The sequence below is a fragment of the Salmo salar genome, chromosome 16, assembly GCF_965601325.2.
Source record: "Salmo salar chromosome 16, fSalSal1, whole genome shotgun sequence".
NCBI classification, from domain to species: domain Eukaryota; kingdom Metazoa; phylum Chordata; class Actinopteri; order Salmoniformes; family Salmonidae; genus Salmo; species Salmo salar.
The window spans coordinates 53,377,768-53,395,595 of NC_138306.1; the positions used below are offsets into that span (position 1 = coordinate 53,377,768).

General features: G+C 43.7%; 1 protein-coding gene across 1 annotated transcript in view; it reads right to left on the reverse strand.

Annotated features, from left to right (window-relative positions):
- The window catches only part of nmur1a (neuromedin U receptor 1a), a 39,037-nt gene that overhangs the window by 9,761 nt on the left and 11,448 nt on the right, over window positions 1-17,828 (reverse strand). The window contains exon 2 of the mRNA XM_014149840.3: window positions 14,707-15,619. Within this exon, the coding sequence (XP_014005315.1) occupies window positions 14,707-15,601 (895 nt within the window). The 5' untranslated portion in view covers window positions 15,602-15,619. The remainder of the gene's footprint in view (window positions 1-14,706; window positions 15,620-17,828) is intronic.

The window sequence follows — 17,828 nt, forward strand, 5'->3', positions numbered from 1 at the left end:
AGCGTGATCAGACAGTCGTCCGGAACAGCTGATGCTCTCATGCATGCCTCAGTGTTGCTTGCCTCAAAGCGAGCCTAGAAGTGATTTAGTTCGTCTGGAGGGCTCGTGTCACTGGGCAGCTCGCGTTTGTGCTTCCCTTTTGTAGTCTGTAATAGTTTGCAGGCCCTACCACATCCGACGAGCGTCGGAACCGGTTTAATACGATTCAATCTTAGTCCTGTATTGGCGCTTTGCCTGTTTGATGGTTCGTCGGAGGGCATAGCAGTATTTCTTGTAAGCTTCAGGGTTAGAGTCCCGCAACTTGAAGGCGGCAGCTCTACCCTTTAACTCAGTGCGAATGTTGCCTGTAATCCATGGTTTCTGGTTGGGGTCTGAACGTACAGCCACTGTGGGGATGATGTCCTCGATGCACTTATTGATAAAGCCAGTTACTGATGTGTACTCTGCAATGCCATCAGAACAATCTCAGAACATATTCCAGTCTGTGCTAGCAAAACAGTCCTGTAGTTTAGCATCTGCTTCATCTGACAACTTTTTTGTAGACCGAGTCACTGGTGCTTCCTGCTTTAATTTTTGCTTGTAAGCAGGAATCAAGAGGATAGAATTATGGTCAGATTTGCAACATGGAGGGCGAAGGAGAGCTTTATACGCGTCTCTGTGTGTGGAGTAAAGGTGATCTACATTTCTTTTCCCTCTGGTTGCACATTTAACTTTTTATGGATAGGGGGCAGTATTTTCACGGCCGGATAAAAACGTACCCGATTTAATCTGATTATTACTCCTGCCCAGAAACTAGAATATGCATATAATTATTAGCTTTGGATAGAAAACACTCCAACGTTTCTAAAACTGTTTGAATGGTGTCTGTGAGTATAACAGAACTCATTTGGCAGGCAAAACCCTGAGACATTTTCTGACAGGAAGTGGATACCTGATGTGTTGAATTACCTTTAAGCCAATGCCATTGAAACACACAGGGGCTGATTAATGTTTTGGCACTTCCTATTGCTTCCACTAGATGTCACCAGCCTTTACAAAGTGTTTTGAATCTTCTACTATGAGATCTGACCGAACAAGAGCCTTGGAACGGTGATGGCCGATTAGACTCTGGCGCGCGAGGTCATGTTGGGTACCCTCGTTCCAAAACGTTTTAAAAGAGAATGCATTCGTCCACCTTGAATATTATTCATGTTCTGGTTAAAAAAGGCACTAATGATTTATGCTATACAACGTTTGACATGTTTGAACGAACGTAAATATATTTTTTCCCCTCGTTCATGAAGTGAAGTCCGGCGGGCTTAGATCATGTGCTAACAACACAGAGCTTTTTGGACATAAATGATGAGCTTTTTTGAACAAAACTACATTCGTTATGGACCTGGGATTCCTGGAAGTGACATCTGATGAAGAGAATCAAAGGTAATGGATTATTTACATAGTATTTTCGATTTTAGATCTCTCCAACATGGCTGTTTGTCTGTATCGCAAAGCGTATTTTTCTGGGCGCAGTGCTCAGATTATTGCAAAGTGTGATTTCCCAGTAAGGTTATTTTTAAATCTGGCAAGTCGATTGCGTTCAAGAGATGTAAATCTATAATTCTTTAAATGACAATATAATATTTTACCAATGTTTTCTAATTTTAATTATTTAATTTGTGGTGTTGACTTAACTGCCGGTTATTGAAGGGAAACGATTTCTTGAACATCAACACCATAGTAAAATGCTGTTTTTGGATATAAATATGAACTTGATAGAACTAAAAATGCATGCATTGTCTAACATAATGTCCTAGGAGTGTCATCTGATGGAGATTGTAAAAGGTTAGTGCATCATTTTAGCTGGTTTTATGGTTTTGGTGACGCCTGTCTTTGAATTGACAAAACATTACACACAGCTATTGTCAATGTACTCTCCTAACATAATCTAACTTTATGCATTCGCCGTGAAACCTTTTTGAAATCGGACAACGTGGTTAGATTAAGGAGATGTTTATCTTTCAAAGGGTGTAAGATAGTTGTATGTTTGAAAAATTTGAATTTTGACATTTATTTGGTTTCAAATTTGCCGCTCTTGAAATGCACCTGCTGTTGATAGGGTGCACCACGGGTGGCACGCTAGCGTCCCACATAGCCCCAAGAGGTTAACATCCTTATCATTTATCGCCCTCCAGGTTCCCTTGGAGAGTTCATCAATGAGCTTGACGCCTTGATAAGTTCCTTTCCTGAGGATGGCTCACCTCTCACAGTTCTAGGTGACTTTAAACTCCCCACGTCTACCTTTGACTCATTCCTCTCTGCCTCCTTCTTTCCACTCCTCTCCTCTTTTGACCTCACCCTCTCACCTTCCCCCCCTACTCACAAGGCAGGCAATACGCTTGACCTCATCTTTACTAGATGCTGTTCTTCCACTAATCTCATTGCAACTCCCCTCCAAGTCTCCGACCACTACCTTGTATCCTTTTCCCTCTCGCTCTCATCCAACACTTCTCACTCTGCCCCTACTCGGATGGTATTGCGCCGTCCCAACCTTCGCTCTCTCTCTCCCGCTACTCTCTCCTCTTCCATCCTATCATCTCTTCCCTCTGCTCAAACCTTCTCCAACCTATCTCCTGATTCTGCCTCCTCAACCCTCCTCTCCTCCCTCTCTGCATCCTTTGATTTCCTCTGTCCCCTATCCTCCAGGCCGGCTCGGTCCTCCCCTCCTGCTCCGTGGCTCGACGACTCACTGCGAGCTCACAGAACAGGGCTCCGGGCAGCCGAGCGGAAATGGAGGAAAACTCGCCTCCCTGCGGACCTGGCATCCTTTCACTCCCTCCTCTCTACATTTTCCTCTTCTCTCTCTGCTGCTAAAGCCACTTTCTACCACTCTAAACTCCAAGCATCTGCCTCTAACCCTAGGAAGCTCTTTGCCACCTTCTCCTCCCTTCTGAATCTTCCTCCCCCTCCCCCCCTCCTCCCTCTCTGCGGATGACTTCGTCAACCATTTTGAAAAGAAGGTTGACGACATCCGATCCTCGTTTGCTAAGTCAAACGACACTACTGGTCCTGCTCACACTGCCCTACCCTGTGCTTTGACCTCTTTCTCCCCTCTCTCTCCAGATGAAATCTCACGTCTTGTGACGGCCGGCCGCCCAACAACCTGCCCACTTGACCCTATCCCCTCCTCTCTTCTCCAGACCATTTCCGGAGACCTTCTCCCTTACCTCACCTCGCTCATCAACTCATCCTTGACCGCTGGCTACGTCCCTTCCGTCTTCAAGAGAGCGAGAGTTGCACCCCTTCTGAAAAAACCTACACTCGATCCCTCCGATGTCAACAACTACAGACCAGTATCCCTTCTTTCTTTTCTCTCCAAAACTCTTGAACGCGCCGTCCTTGGCCAGCTCTCCTGCTATCTCTCTCAGAATGACCTTCTTGATCCAAATCAGTCAGGTTTCAAGACTGGTCATTCAACTGAGACTGCTCTTCTCTGTGTCACGGAGGCTCTCCGCACTGCTAAAGCTAACTCTCTCTCCTCTGCTCTCATCCTTCTAGACCTATCTGCTGCCTTTGATACTGTGAACCATCAGATCCTCCTCTCCACCCTCTCCGAGTTGGGCATCTCCGGCGCGGCCCACGCTTGGATTGCGTCCTACCTGACAGGTCGCTCCTACCAGGTGGCGGGGCGAGAATCTGTCTCCGCACCACGTGCTCTCACCACTGGTGTCCCCCAGGGCTCTGTTCTAGGCCCTCTCCTATTCTCGCTATACACCAAGTCACTTGGCTCTGTCATATCCTCACATGGTCTCTCCTATCATTGCTATGCAGACGACACACAATTAATCTTCTCCTTTCCCCCTTCTGATAACCAGGTGGCGAATCGCATCTCTGCATGTCTGGCAGACATATCAGTGTGGATGACGGATCACCACCTCAAGCTGAACCTCGGCAAGACGGAGCTGCTCTTCCTCCCGGGGAAGGACAGCCCGTTCCATGATCTCGCCATCACGGTTGACAACTCCCTTGTGTCCTCCTCCCAGAGTGCTAAGAACCTTGGCGTGACCCTGGACAACACCCTGTCGTTCTCCACTAACATCAAGGCGGTGACCCGATCCTGTAGGTTCATGCTCTACAACATTCGCAGAGTACGACCCTGCCTCACACAGGAAGCGGTGCAGGTCCTAATCCAGGCACTTGTCATCTCCCGTCTGGATTACTGCAACTCGATGTTGGCTGGGCTCCCTGCCTGTGCCAATAAACCCCTACAACTCATCCAGAACGCCGCAGCCCGTCTGGTGTTCAACCTTCCCAAGTTCTCTCACGTCACCCCGCTCCTCCGCACACTCCACTGGCTTCCAGTTGAAGCTCGCATCCGCTACAAGACCATGGTGCTTGCCTACGGAGCTGTGAGGGGAACAGCACCTCCGTACCTTCAGGCTCTGATCAGGCCCTACACCCAAACAAGGGCACTGCGTTCATCCACCTCTGGCCTGCTCGCCTCCATACCTCTGAGGAAGCACAGTTCCCGCTCAGCCCAGTCAAAACTGTTCGCTGCTCTGGCACCCCAATGGTGGAACAAGCTCCCTCACGACGCCAGGACAGCGGAGTCAATCACCACCTTCCGGAGACACCTGAAAACCCCACCTCTTTAAGGAATACCTGGGATAGGATAAAGTAATCCTTCTAACCCCCCCCCCCCCTTAAAAGATTTAGATGCACTATTGTAAAGTGGTTGTTCCACTGGATATCATAAGGTGAATGCACCAATTTGTAAGTCGCTCTGGATAAGAGCGTCTGCTAAATGACTTAAATGTAAAATGTAAATGCAATTCCTGTCCTCGGGGGCCTGATGGCTGTCACACTTTTCCCCCATCCTTACTAAACACAGCTGATTTAAACTAATTGCATTTTTAACTGAAGATCATGATTAGTTGATTATTGGAGTCAGGTGTGTTAGCTGGGGCTGGGGCAAAACTGTGACACCAATCAGGCCCCTGAGGACTGGAGTTGGCCAGGCTTGTCCTATAGGATAGGTTCCAAAATCTGATAGGATTTTCTATAGGATTTTTTATTATTGGAATCCTATAGGATATTTTGACTAGGGTAAGAGCAGTCAGTGGGTCGGGTTTTTTAACGACACTACATGACCACACCTGCTCATCGAACATCTCATTCCAAAATCATGGGCATTAATATGGAGTTGGTCCACCCTTTCCTGCAATAACAGACTTCTGGTAAGGCTTTCCACTAGATGTTGGAACATTGCTGCGGGGACTTGCTTCCATTCAGCCATGAGCATTAGTGAGGTCGGGCACTGATGTTGGGCGGTTAGGCCTGGCTCGCAGTCAGCATTCCAATTCATCCCAAAGGTGGGGTTAAGGTCAATTAAAAAAATATTTTATCAATTTTAGAATAAGGCTGTAATGTAACAAAATGTAGAAAAAGTAACAAAATGTGGAAAAAGCCTGAATACTTTCCGAAGGCACTGGATGTTCTCTCCCTTTCTGCATGAAGCGATCCTTATCTTGAAAGTCATCGAAACGCACAACGAAGGGTCGTGATTTGGAGATCTCTCTGCCTATTCCAGTGAATTCACGGCCTAGGCGGTGAGCCTGTTCCAAGGCCAAGGGAGTGTCGAAGAATTCTTTGCCCAGGACCTCCTCGAAAAACCTGGTGATAAACTTAACTGGATCCTTCTGGTGTATTTGCAATAATCTTGTCCACTCTCTCTTACAATAGTTTGTTTTCTGTTTTTAGAGTTTCATAGCATTTTTCTAGCTCAACAATTTGTTCACTGCAACCAGACAAGCCATTCTCCAACTCTGTTACTTTCGTGCCTTGCTCCTGTATTGTAGTTTGCATTCCGGCCAGGGTGGTAACGATGGGAGACAAGGCCGCGTCCACGGCATCTTTTACCAGGGTTGTGAGTGAGACTGAAAGATCCGATATCAGTCGTAAACAGAGGTTTTCTAGATCCGCTGGTAGCTCATCGGGTGATAACAATGCACTGTTTAAGATGAGGAGTCTGTAGCTGTTTTGTACTGTGCGTACGCACAGATGTAAATTGGCTGTGAGATTTCCTCCAAACTTGCGTTTAAGACATCATTCGCTAACAGCATTTTGCATTAGATTTGTTTTTAATAAAAAAATTCAGGATACACTGCCAGAGTAATGAAGGGTTCCCATTCGTGACAGCTTTTTATATTACCTTAATAAATGTATCAGTGTTGACTACATTGTTAGCTTAGCTGAGTTCGTTCTTCGGTTGAAAAAAATCCCTATTTGTTCATAGTTCTTTCGGGAACGTTCCCAGAAGCACCATAACCACCTTTTTTTCCCCCACCTAATTTAATTTAATCCACATTACACACACAAATAAACAGCACCCCTGGTGCCACTAAAATCATATTTTTTTCCCCGGGACCTTTTTTATAGTAACGATAGTAAACACACGGAGCAGATAACGGTTGAAAAGATTCCCAGTGTTTGAGGTGTTTTCACATATAGTCCTCTTTAACCTGTTAGGGCTAGGGGGCAGTATTGACACGGCTGGATAAAAAACGTACCCGATTTAATCTGGTTACTACTCCTGCCCAGTAACTAGAATATGCATATAATTATTGGCTTTGGATAGAAAACACCCTAAAGTTTCTAAAACTGTTTGAATGGTGTCTGTGAGTATAACAGAACTCATATGGCAGGCCAAAACCTGAGAAGATTCCATGCAGGAAGTGGCCTGTCTGACAATTTCTTGCCCTTCCTACGGCTCCCATGGGCTCTCAGAAGGCGGCAAAAAGCTGAATCGTGGCTTTGCAGGCTCTGGTTGAAAAAAAGTACCGCGTTTGGGTAGTGGCTGGTTACAGTACTGTGAGACTCAGACGCGTGCCCGAGTCGACCTCATGCTTTGTTTTCTTTTGTCTGTTTACCTAAACGCAGATTCCCAGTTGGAATATTATCGCTTTTTTACGAGAAAAATGGCATAAAAATGGACTTTAACCTCTCTGGGCTAGGCGGGACGAATTTATAAATAAACAAGAGAGCATGTTGCTCTCGCCTCACAGATCGAGAGGCCCAACCCACATGTTGATATAGGATACAGTGATGAGTTTTGTAACTATCACCCGTGATAAACCTGAGTGCACAATGGTAAATAGCATCCAGTGGTTTTAATGTGTTTGCCGATTGCATGCATATAGATAATATCACCGTAATCTAAAATGGACATAAAAGTAGCCTGCACAATTTGTTTTCTATTTACAAAGGACAGAAAAGCCCTGTTTCTGTAAAGGAACCCTATCTTGAATTTGAGCTTTTTTCCCAATTCAGTAACAGGCTTTCTTTTAAAAAACATATCATCTAACCATACCCCTAAATATTTATATGCAGAGACCTGTTTGATTTGAGTACCATCCAAGCTAGTGATTACAAAAGTGTTTCTAACTGAGAGTTTAGACCTAGAAAAAAACATTACATTTGTTTTCTTAGCGTTTAAAACAAGTTTAAGCTGTAAAAGAGACCCCTGTAGTATCCTAAAATCAGACTCCAACTGCATTAAAGCTTGGTCCGCTGTTGGAGCAATAGAGTACATCACTGTGTCATCTGCATATAAATGGAATTTACAATATCTGACATCATCACCAATGTTGTTTATATAAAGTGAGAACAATAGTGGGCCAATTATTGAACCCTGAGGGACCCCTTTAAGTAACTGTAAGGAGTCAGACTTGACCCCGTCGACCATGACGGCCTGAGTTCTATCTTTAAGATAGTCATAAAACCATCGGCAGGCATCAGTGCCCACTCCCATAGATGACAGCTTACTCAAAAGGATAGCATGGTCTACAGTGTCAAAAGCTTTTGACAAATCTACAAACAACGCAGCACAGTGCTTTCTATCATCTAAGGCATTTGCAATATCATTTACAACAAGCATAGTGGCCGATGTGGTACTGTGTTTAGATCTAAAACCAGATTGATTGGTGCTAAGAATACTGTTAGCAGAAAGAAAAGACTGTAACTGTTTGTTGACTATAGATTCTAGGATCTTTGCCAGACAAGGGAGCCTAGAGATGGGTCGATAGTTATCCAAATCACTACCGTCACCTCCCTTATGTAATGGCAGAACAAAAGCTGCTTTCCACACCTTAGGGATAATTCCTGTGCTTAATGTTAGATTAAAAATGTGTGTCACTGAACCAGCAATGATAGGTGCAGCACACTTAAGTAAGAACGGGTCTAAATTGTCAGCGCCTAAGGATTTCTTAGTATCAATGGCACACAGGGCAGCTAGAACCTCTGCTTCGGTTATTTTCTGGAAACTAAAAACAGGGTTACCATTTTTCAGAGTAACGGTTGAAAAGCAAGACGAAAAATCAACTAACTGGCCAGTACCACAATGGCCACTTTTCCTTTCAAATAAAAAACCAGCAGAGATTAAATGCTTATTAAAAGCATCACAAATATCATTTTTTTCACTTAGGATACAGGAATCTGAGGTAATTTGCTTAGGAAGAGAAACAGCAGAATTCCCCCGTTTCAGTGAATTAACAGTTTTCCAGAATTTTGCAGGATCTCCTGCAGAATCTGTCATAGCATTAAGGAAGTAATTTGATTTTGCCTTTTTGACAGCTGCAGTACATTTATTTCTCAATTGCCTAAAAAACAGCCAATCAGCTGGAGTACCTGTTTTCCTCGCCAAGGCCCAGGCCCAATTCTTTTGCAGGAAAAGACCTGACAATTCAGGAGAGAACCAAGAACTGGTTCGGTTTCTTACTCTGTGATTCTTAAGCGGGGCATGTTTATCAGACATAGAGGTAACAATGGAAGAGAAAAAAGCAAGGGCTAAAACCGGGTCCAGAAAGCAGCAAGTGGATAAAAACTCAGAGTGATATAAGTCAAGGGTAAAAGCTTGCTGTGAGAATTTCTCTTAGAGATTATTCAGGGATCAGAGTGTTTCAGCCTGGTATCTCTAATACAAGCAATAGGGCAGTGGTCACTGATATCATTTGCAAAAACCCCACTGGCTGTGTATTTATGGGGGGTGTTTGTTAGAATAATGTCTAGTAGAGTAGATTTTACTGGGTTCTTAAAGTTGGGACGGGTTGGTTTAGTTATCAGCTGAGTTAGATTTAGCTCAGTACAAATGTCTTTTAATTTATCGGATACTGGTGAAAGCCAATCCAGGTTAAAATCTCCCAAAATCAGTAATTCAGAGTTTGCATAATTAGACAGTATATCAGATAATCTGCATAGAGTACAAGGAGGAGCTGAGGGGGGGCGATATACCCCTCCTAGAGTTAAATGAGAATTATTACCAAGTACCAAATTTAAAACTAGACATTCATATTGCTTTGGGACAGAGGTTGATATGGACACAGAAACATTTAAGCAGCATTTTACATAAATCGCGATACCACCACCTCTACCAACTCTATCAGCTCTATAAATATTGTACCCAATCAACTGAACATCTGAATCAGGCACAGAATCACACAGCCACGATTCAGATACAACCAATACGTCAACATTTGATTGTGAGACCAACATTTCAATAAAGTCCAACTTTTGTATCAGGCTTCTAGCATTCAAATGAATTATTCCAATGCCATTGATACAGGAATTCACATCAGATGGAGTATCCAAGGTAGCACCTGAAGCTGCACTGGATGAGCAATAAACCATTTTCGAGCTCAATTTTATGGGGACAAGATTACTACTAACAATACCTCTCTGCATGTGAGTAGTATTCGCAATACGGTGATTGGACAATAATCTAGGAATTGCAGAAAGGTTGTTAACTGTAGTTTGTTCCATATTTGCAATTGAGGGACTAATTAATGAAACTGGGAGAGGAGCATTGAACGTAGTCTGATGGGAGCGTACAATCCCAAAAGTCAACCCCCGAAAATACACAACGTCAGGTATCAGAGGTTCTACATGAGGCAAGAGTAAGAGACATGTTGGTGGAGAGGATGCTGGAGCCATACCTGTTAAAATGTAAATTGTCCTGAAGAAATAGACCTGGTCGGTCTGTAAAAGCTGCAAAGTTATCCACAAATGGAATTCCCATCGTGCAGCAGTATCCCTTAAGCCAGGTGTGTAATTGGCGTATACGACTAAAAACCATATCTGTGTAGCGTGGGGATGGAAATGGACCGGAAACAACGCACTGCTTCCCAGATTCCAGCAGCGTATTTATCAATGTTTTAAAATCGTCTCTCAATTTCTCTGACTGCTGGAGTTTAATGTCATTAGACCCAACATGGACAATGACAGTTGAAGCGGCGGAGTTATGGCAGTAGTCTAGTGTGAGGGGTTATGTCAGTAGTCTAGTGTGAGGGGTTATGTCAGTAGTCTAGTGTGAGGGGTTATGTCAGTAGTCTAGTGTGAGGGGTTATGTCAGTATTCTAGTGTGAGGGGTTATGTCAGTAGTCTAGTGTGAGGGGTTATGTCAGTAGTCTAGTGTGAGGGGTTATAACAGTAGTCTAGTGTGAGGGGTTATGTCAGTAGTCTAGTGTGAGGGGTTATGTCAGTAGTCTAGTGTGAGGGGTTATAACAGTAGTCTAGTGTGAGGGGTTATAACAGTAGTCCAGTGTGAGGGGTTATAACAGTAGTCCAGTGTGAGGGGTTATAACAGTAGTCCAGTGTGAGGGGTTATAACAGTAGTCTAGTGTGAGGGGTTATAACAGTAGTCTAGTGTGAGGGGTTATGTCAGTAGTCTAGTGTGAGGGGTTATGTCAGTAGTCTAGTGTGAGGGGTTATAACAGTAGTCTAGTGTGAGGGGTTATAACAGTAGTCTAGTGTGAGGGGTTATGTCAGTAGTCTAGTGTGAGGGGTTATGTCAGTAGTCTAGTGTGAGGGGTTATGTCAGTAGTCTAGTGTGAGGGGTTATGTCAGTAGTCTAGTGTGAGGGGTTATGTCAGTAGTCTAGTGTGAGGGGTTATATCAGTAGTCTAGTGTGAGGGGTTATGTCAGTAGTCTAGTGTGAGGGGTTATGTCAGTAGTCTAGTGTGAGGGGTTATGGCAGTAGTCTAGTGTGAGGGGTTATAACAGTAGTCTAGTGTGAGGGGTTATGTCAGTAGTCTAGTGTGAGGGGTTATAACAGTAGTCTAGTGTGAGGGGTTATGGCAGTAGTCTAGTGTGAGGGGTTATGTCAGTAGTCTAGTGTGAGGGGTTATAACAGTAGTCTAGTGTGAGGGGTTATAACAGTAGTCTAGTGTGAGGGGTTATGTCAGTAGTCTAGTGTGAGGGGTTATAACAGTAGTCTAGTGTGAGGGGTTATGTCAGTAGTCTAGTATGAGGGGTTATGTCAGTAGTCTAGTGTGAGGGGTTATGTCAGTAGTCTAGTGTGAGGGGTTATGTCAGTAGTCTAGTGTGAGGGGTTATAACAGTAGTCTATTGTGAGGGGTTATAACAGTAGTCTAGTGTGAGGGGTTATAACAGTAGTCCAGTGTGAGGGGTTATAACAGTAGTCCAGTGTGAGGGGTTATAACAGTAGTCTAGTGTGAGGGGTTATAACAGTAGTCTAGCGTGAGGGGTTATAACAGTAGTCTAGCGTGAGGGGTTATAACAGTAGTCTAGCGTGAGGGGTTATAACAGTAGTCTAGCGTGAGGGGTTATAACAGTAGTCTAGTGTGAGGGGTTACGTCAGTAGTCTAGTGCGAGGGGTTATAACAGTAATCTAGTGCGAGGGGTTATAACAGTAGTCCAGTGTGAGGGGTTATAACAGTAGTCCAGTGTGAGGGGTTATGTCAGTAGTCTAGTGTGAGGGGTTATGTCAGTAGTCTAGTGTGAGGGGTTATGTCAGTAGTCTAGTGTGAGGGGTTATGTCAGTAGTCTAGTGTGAGGGGTTATGTCAGTAGTCTAGTGTGAGGGGTTATGTCAGTAGTCTAGTGTGAGGTGTTATGTCAGGGCTGACAGTGTAGCAGTAGTCTAGTGATCCACCTCTACGCAGACGACACCATTCTGTATACATCTGGCCCTTCTTTGGACACTGTGCTAACAAACCTCCAAACGAGCTTCAACGCCATACAACACTCCTTCCGTGGCCTCCAAATGCTTTTAAATGCTAATAAAACTAAGTGCATGCTCTTCAACCGATTGCTGCCCGCTCCCTCCCGTCCGACTAGCATCACCATTCTGGATGGTTCTGACATAGAGTATGTGGACAACTAGAAATACCCAGCCCACCCAACTACCTCATCCCCATATTATTACTTACCCTCTTGCTCTTTTGCACCCCAGTATCTCTACACATCTATCACTCCAGTATTAATGCTAAATTGTAATTATTTTTTGCCTCTAGGGCCTATTTATTGCCGACCTCCCTACTCTTCTACATTTGCACACACTGTACATAGATTTTTCTATTTTTCTTTTCTTTTGTGTTATTGACAGTACGTTTGTTTATGTGTAACTCTGTGTTGTTGTTTTTGTTGCACTGCTTTGCTTTATCTTGACCAGGTCTCAACTGGCCTACCTGGTTAAATAAAGGTGGAATAAATAATAATAAAATAGTGTGTGGTGCAGGAATAATGACAAGTGAACCTAGGGAGCTTTGCGTTCACATGTCCTACAAAGGGGAACAAGACTGCGGAATTCAAGTGAACCAAACCGGAGATGGTCTCAGTTCGGTTCACTTCAGGGGGCTCTTTGGATGGGTCTGAGTTCCTTTGGAGTGTTCACACTGCACAAAAAAAATACAGCAAACCACACTGAGTTCACATAAATTGGTTGAAAGGGACCAAGTTTAGAGCTTTATGGCGTGCATTTACTGTTCACCATACTCATCATCATCATCTTCCTCCTTGTCATCATCATCCTCATCATCCTTCTCCGTGTCATCATCATCTCCCTCCTCATCATCTTCATCCTCGTCTTCGTCCTCTTCATCATCATCATCATGATCGTCATCCTCATTATCAAATGTTTGTAATATTTACCACAGCTGTAAAGTATACTGAACAAAAATCTAAATGCAACATGCAACAATTTCAAAGATTTTACTGAGTTACAGTTCATTTTGAGGAAATCAGTCAATTGAAATAAATTCATTAGGCTCTAATCTATGGATTTCACATGACTGGGAATACAGATATGCATCTGTTGGTCACAGATACCTTAAAAATGGGTCTCACAATAGGCCTCAGGATCTCATCACAGTATTTCTGTTTATCGATAAAATTCTATTGTGTCCATTGTCCGTAGCTTATGCCTGCCCCATACCATAACCCCACCGTCACCATGGGGCACTCTGTTCACAACGTTGACATCAGCAAACTGCTCGCCCACATAACGCCATACACATGGTCTGCGGTTGTGAGGCAGGTTGGACGTACTGCCAAATTCTCCAAAACGACGTTGGAGGCGACTTATGGTAGAGAAATGAACATTCCATTATCTGGCAACAGCTCTGGTGGACATTGCAGTCAGCATGCCAATTGCATTTGTTGCATTGTACTGTGACAAAGCTGCACATTTTAGAGTGGCCTTTTATTGCTCCCAGCACAAGGTGCACCTGTGTAATGATCATGCTGTTTAATCAGCTTCTTGATAATGTCACACCTGTCAGGTGGATGGATTATCTTGGCAAGGGACAAATGCTCACTAACAAGGATGTAAACACATTTGTTCCAAAAATGTGAGAGAAATAATATTTTTGTGCATATGGAACATTTCTGGGATCTTTTATTTCAGCTCATGAAACATGGGTCCAACATTTTACATATATTTTTGTTCAGTGTATGTCATGATTCGACTAAATTTGCACATAACATTTTTGTTGGAGAACCTTCTTAACATTACTTTGAATGACAAACGGACAGTCATAACGATACTACCATGCTAAATTAATGAATTTATCTATCGGAGCAGTGTTTTCCCCCCATCTCATCTTCAATAGATTAGTCTGTTTGAAGAGCATATATTAAAAACTTACCAAAGGAAATGATAAGGGATAGAACAGGATATGATGGGTATTTTCAACGAACAGCTATAAAGATGCTAAACAGACATCATCAGATTACACAGGGCATATAAGTCAGGTCTTTAGGCTTATCTATCTCCGTCTTGCTGGAGTCTTTATCTTTGTTCTTTTCACAACCATAGTTTTTTTGCTGTTCTTTACAATGCCCGAGGGACACAATCACAAATATATCGACAAAGGACATGGTCACTGTCTTTCGCCAATTTATTTTTATCTTATAAAATGCTTTTGAGGTTTGCAGTTGTTAAAAAAAAGTGCAACTGGAGTTTAACAAACAAGGTACAATAGGGAATGTTTGAACAGTTGCTTTGAACAGTTACTCTACTACTCTACTCTACTCTCTACTCTATTGTATCCACTAACTTAGTTGTACGTTCCCTTCAGTCTCAATTCATTGCGCAAAAAAACTTGTTGCATACATACTTTACGTTCAAGTTCCCTCAAGCAACTTAACTCAGTCTTGAGCTAGGCCCAATTCATCCCTGCTTGTCGCTTTTTCACGGGTTTACAAATATATCACAAAAATACCTCATAAGTGTGTAATAAATAACATCCCAAGAAACCCAGCCCACACAGGAGTCGCCCTTTAAACTTAACAGTCTACTGGGATGGGAGAGGGTCAATGAATTCAAGATACATGCCTCTGCTATTGTGGATGAGCATAAATTAATACGTTTATGTGGATGTCAGGAGGGCCGGGGGGAGTTGGAGGAGGGAGTGGAAGAGGTAGCAGCAATACTCACACAGCATCTTGGTGACCTGGCGTCGCCGGGCTTTCTGCTGCTGACTGCGGACGTTGCAGTAGCTGTTGCGCCCTAAGCTTGTCTCAGCCTCCATCACCTGGAGCATCTTCTCACGTTTGAGCTGCAGGCCGATGAGTAGGTAGAGAGCGCTGATGGTCAGCATTGGAAGCATGAAGAAAAGCAGGGTGGTCACTTGGATGGTCAAGTTGTACATCCAGCGGGGCTTGACCAGCGTACAGATGGCTGACTCTGGGATTTCCTTCCTGGTGGTGCCTCCTGCTGCCGACTGCAGGGTAAAGATGCCGTGGAGGCTGGTGTTGGGCACGGCACATAGCACTGAGATCCCCCACACGGTCATAATGACCCGTTTGGCATGTGTGTGTGTCACCACATACTTGGCGCGCAGGGGGTGCACCACAGCGATGTAGCGTTCCACGCTGAGCGCCGTCACATTGAGGATGGAGGCGAAGCAGACCGTCTCGAACAGGAAAGTCTTAAAGTAGCAGCCGCCCTTGCCCAGGAGGAATGGGTAGTTCTGCCACATCTCGTAGAGCTCCAGTGGCATGCCCAGCAGCAGCACCAGCAGGTCAGACATGGCGAGGCTGAACAGGTAGTAGTTGGTGGGCGTGCGCATAACCTTGTTGCGAGCGATGACGATGCAGGTTAGCAAGTTGCCAAACGCGCCCACCAGGAAGATGAGCAGGTAGGTGAGGCAGACGGGGAGGAAGACAGAGGAGCGCAGAGGACCCAGGTACTTCTCTAGGTACTCCTCCTGTGTCAGGCATGCATCGACCAGTCCCCCGCTGCCGTTCAGGTCAGAGGTCAGGTTGCCACACATCCCCTCCTGTGGGCAGTCCCAGCTGTCAGTGAAGGAGCAGTTGTACCTGGATGTCATCCTGTTGAGATACGAAGCCTGCAGACGCAAGAAAAAAAAATGTATTCTCTGTAACATGCTTTTGTAGTGATAATACAAGTTAGAGTCCCTGCACTAAGCAAAAAGTTATTTAGTAAAATATAAAGTGCAGGATCATAAAAGGATATAAAATCAAAATTAATATGTTGTTAGTATATATGGACGTAAAGGGCTGCCCTCTGTTGATAGTGTCTGAATGTGTGATTATTAATGTTGAACAGAATAATGTTCCCAGCATTTTACTATAAGGATTTTCATAAACACACAGTGTGAAAACTGAGAGTGGTTAAACTCGAATTACCGGCTGTTTAAAGCTCAGTGGGAGCGATTTAAAGTTTCTGAGAAACTTTACCTTTGTCCTGTAATGCAGGGTTTCCCAAACTCAGTTCCCAAACTCAGCTATGGGTGCACGTTTTGGTTTCCCCCTAGCACTACACAGCTGACACAAATAAGCAAAACTTGATAGTGAATTGGTTATTTGAATAGGGCAAAAAAATCTATGTGCACCCGTGGGGCCCCCAGGACCAAGTTTGGGAAACCATGCCCCAATGAACATAAATTACACTGAATTATAATTTTTGTTGATCTTAAATTAAAAAAAGACACAGCTAGCACATTTGGTTCCTTGGAAGTTGTGGGAACGTACGTTTTTGGAATCACATTGGTTGTGGGAACGAAGCCATACACGTCCTGAACATATGTTTTTGTAAATGTTTTGGGAACAGATGTGAACATTTTCCCTGTTTATTTTATTTTTAGGTTGCAGGGATGTTCTGAGAACGTTTTACTCTGGTTACATGAATTTTTCATGTAACCATGTAAAAGAAATTCTAGGTTATTTGGAAGTTTCCGTAAAACTTTCACAGAATGTTTTCAATAAAACTTTTAATAACACGGCTAGCATAATGTTGTTTTTTTACTCTAAGCACATATAGGACACATGGAAATGAATTTACTTAGGCAGTAATCATGCAAACACATTTATTTTTTATATAGTGCCTGTTTGATTATGTGTTTGCCATAAGGCCATTGTCCAAACTCCAAAAAATGCTGGGTTAGAAACAACCCAATTTGGGAAATTATTAGACAGAACACACATTGAGATATTTGAACTCAGCCATTTGGGTCACAAACAACCCACTGTTTTCTTTAAGTTGGGTTGTTGATGCTGGGTTATTGAGTTATGATCCACCGGGTCAGATCAGAACACTGGAGATGTGGCTTAGTAGGGAAGTGGCTTTCAGATAATAATTTTTGGCACCCCGTGAATGTAATTCCTAATAATCTGTTCTGTTGTATTGTCAACACATGTTAAGGTTGAGCACTGACACTTTTGTAGCTTTAATAAGGCTTACACAAGAGTATGAGTTCCTTAAGTGCAAATGCATATCGCAATGTTGGGATAGTAACCACTTTGTTATAATATTGAAAAAATCATACGTTTATATTACAATGTGGGGTTTGACTTTAAGATAGGTATGTTTGTCTATCGTGAGAATAAATGTCTTTCCTGTTCATGTTATGTTTGTACACTGCACATTGAACTCTCACGAGTGGCCAAAAATAACTATCTGAAAGCCACGGCCATACTAAGCCACACTAGTCTTCTGATCTGACCTGATGGATCATAGCTCAATAACCCAACTAAGTGACCCAACTGGCTGGGTCAAATATAACCCAATGTTTGTTCTGTCCATTATTTACCCAGCCCTGGGTTGTTTTTAACCCATAATGTTTTCAGAGTGCAAGGATAACAAGGTGCTTTGATCCAAACCAGGTCTGGCATTAAAGTATATTAGTCAGTAATTGCACTACATTATCAGCATGTGAGTTCATTGGATACAAATGAGCTGTAAGTGTTCGGGTGGTCGGGCCAACAACTCACAATCAACTGCTTGGACAACAACATCTATCCAAGTCTCATCTGTGTCAATACATGTGGGCTTGATGGAAGCCCAACGGAGTGTGACTGTGATCCCTGCACCATGCACCTGACACTCACCCCAGCTTTTTCCACTACTCTTCCTTGGTATATTGGTTTTGAACGGCTTGCCAGATGAGCACAAACCACCAAAGTTAACGGCACTCAGGGGTGTCTCTGAACGTCCTCTGATGGCGACGTGAAGGCCTTTGAGGTCAGCGCCAGGCAATAGATGTCATATGACATTCTAGAAAGGATCATAGAGATCTAGGAGCCGGCCAATCTACA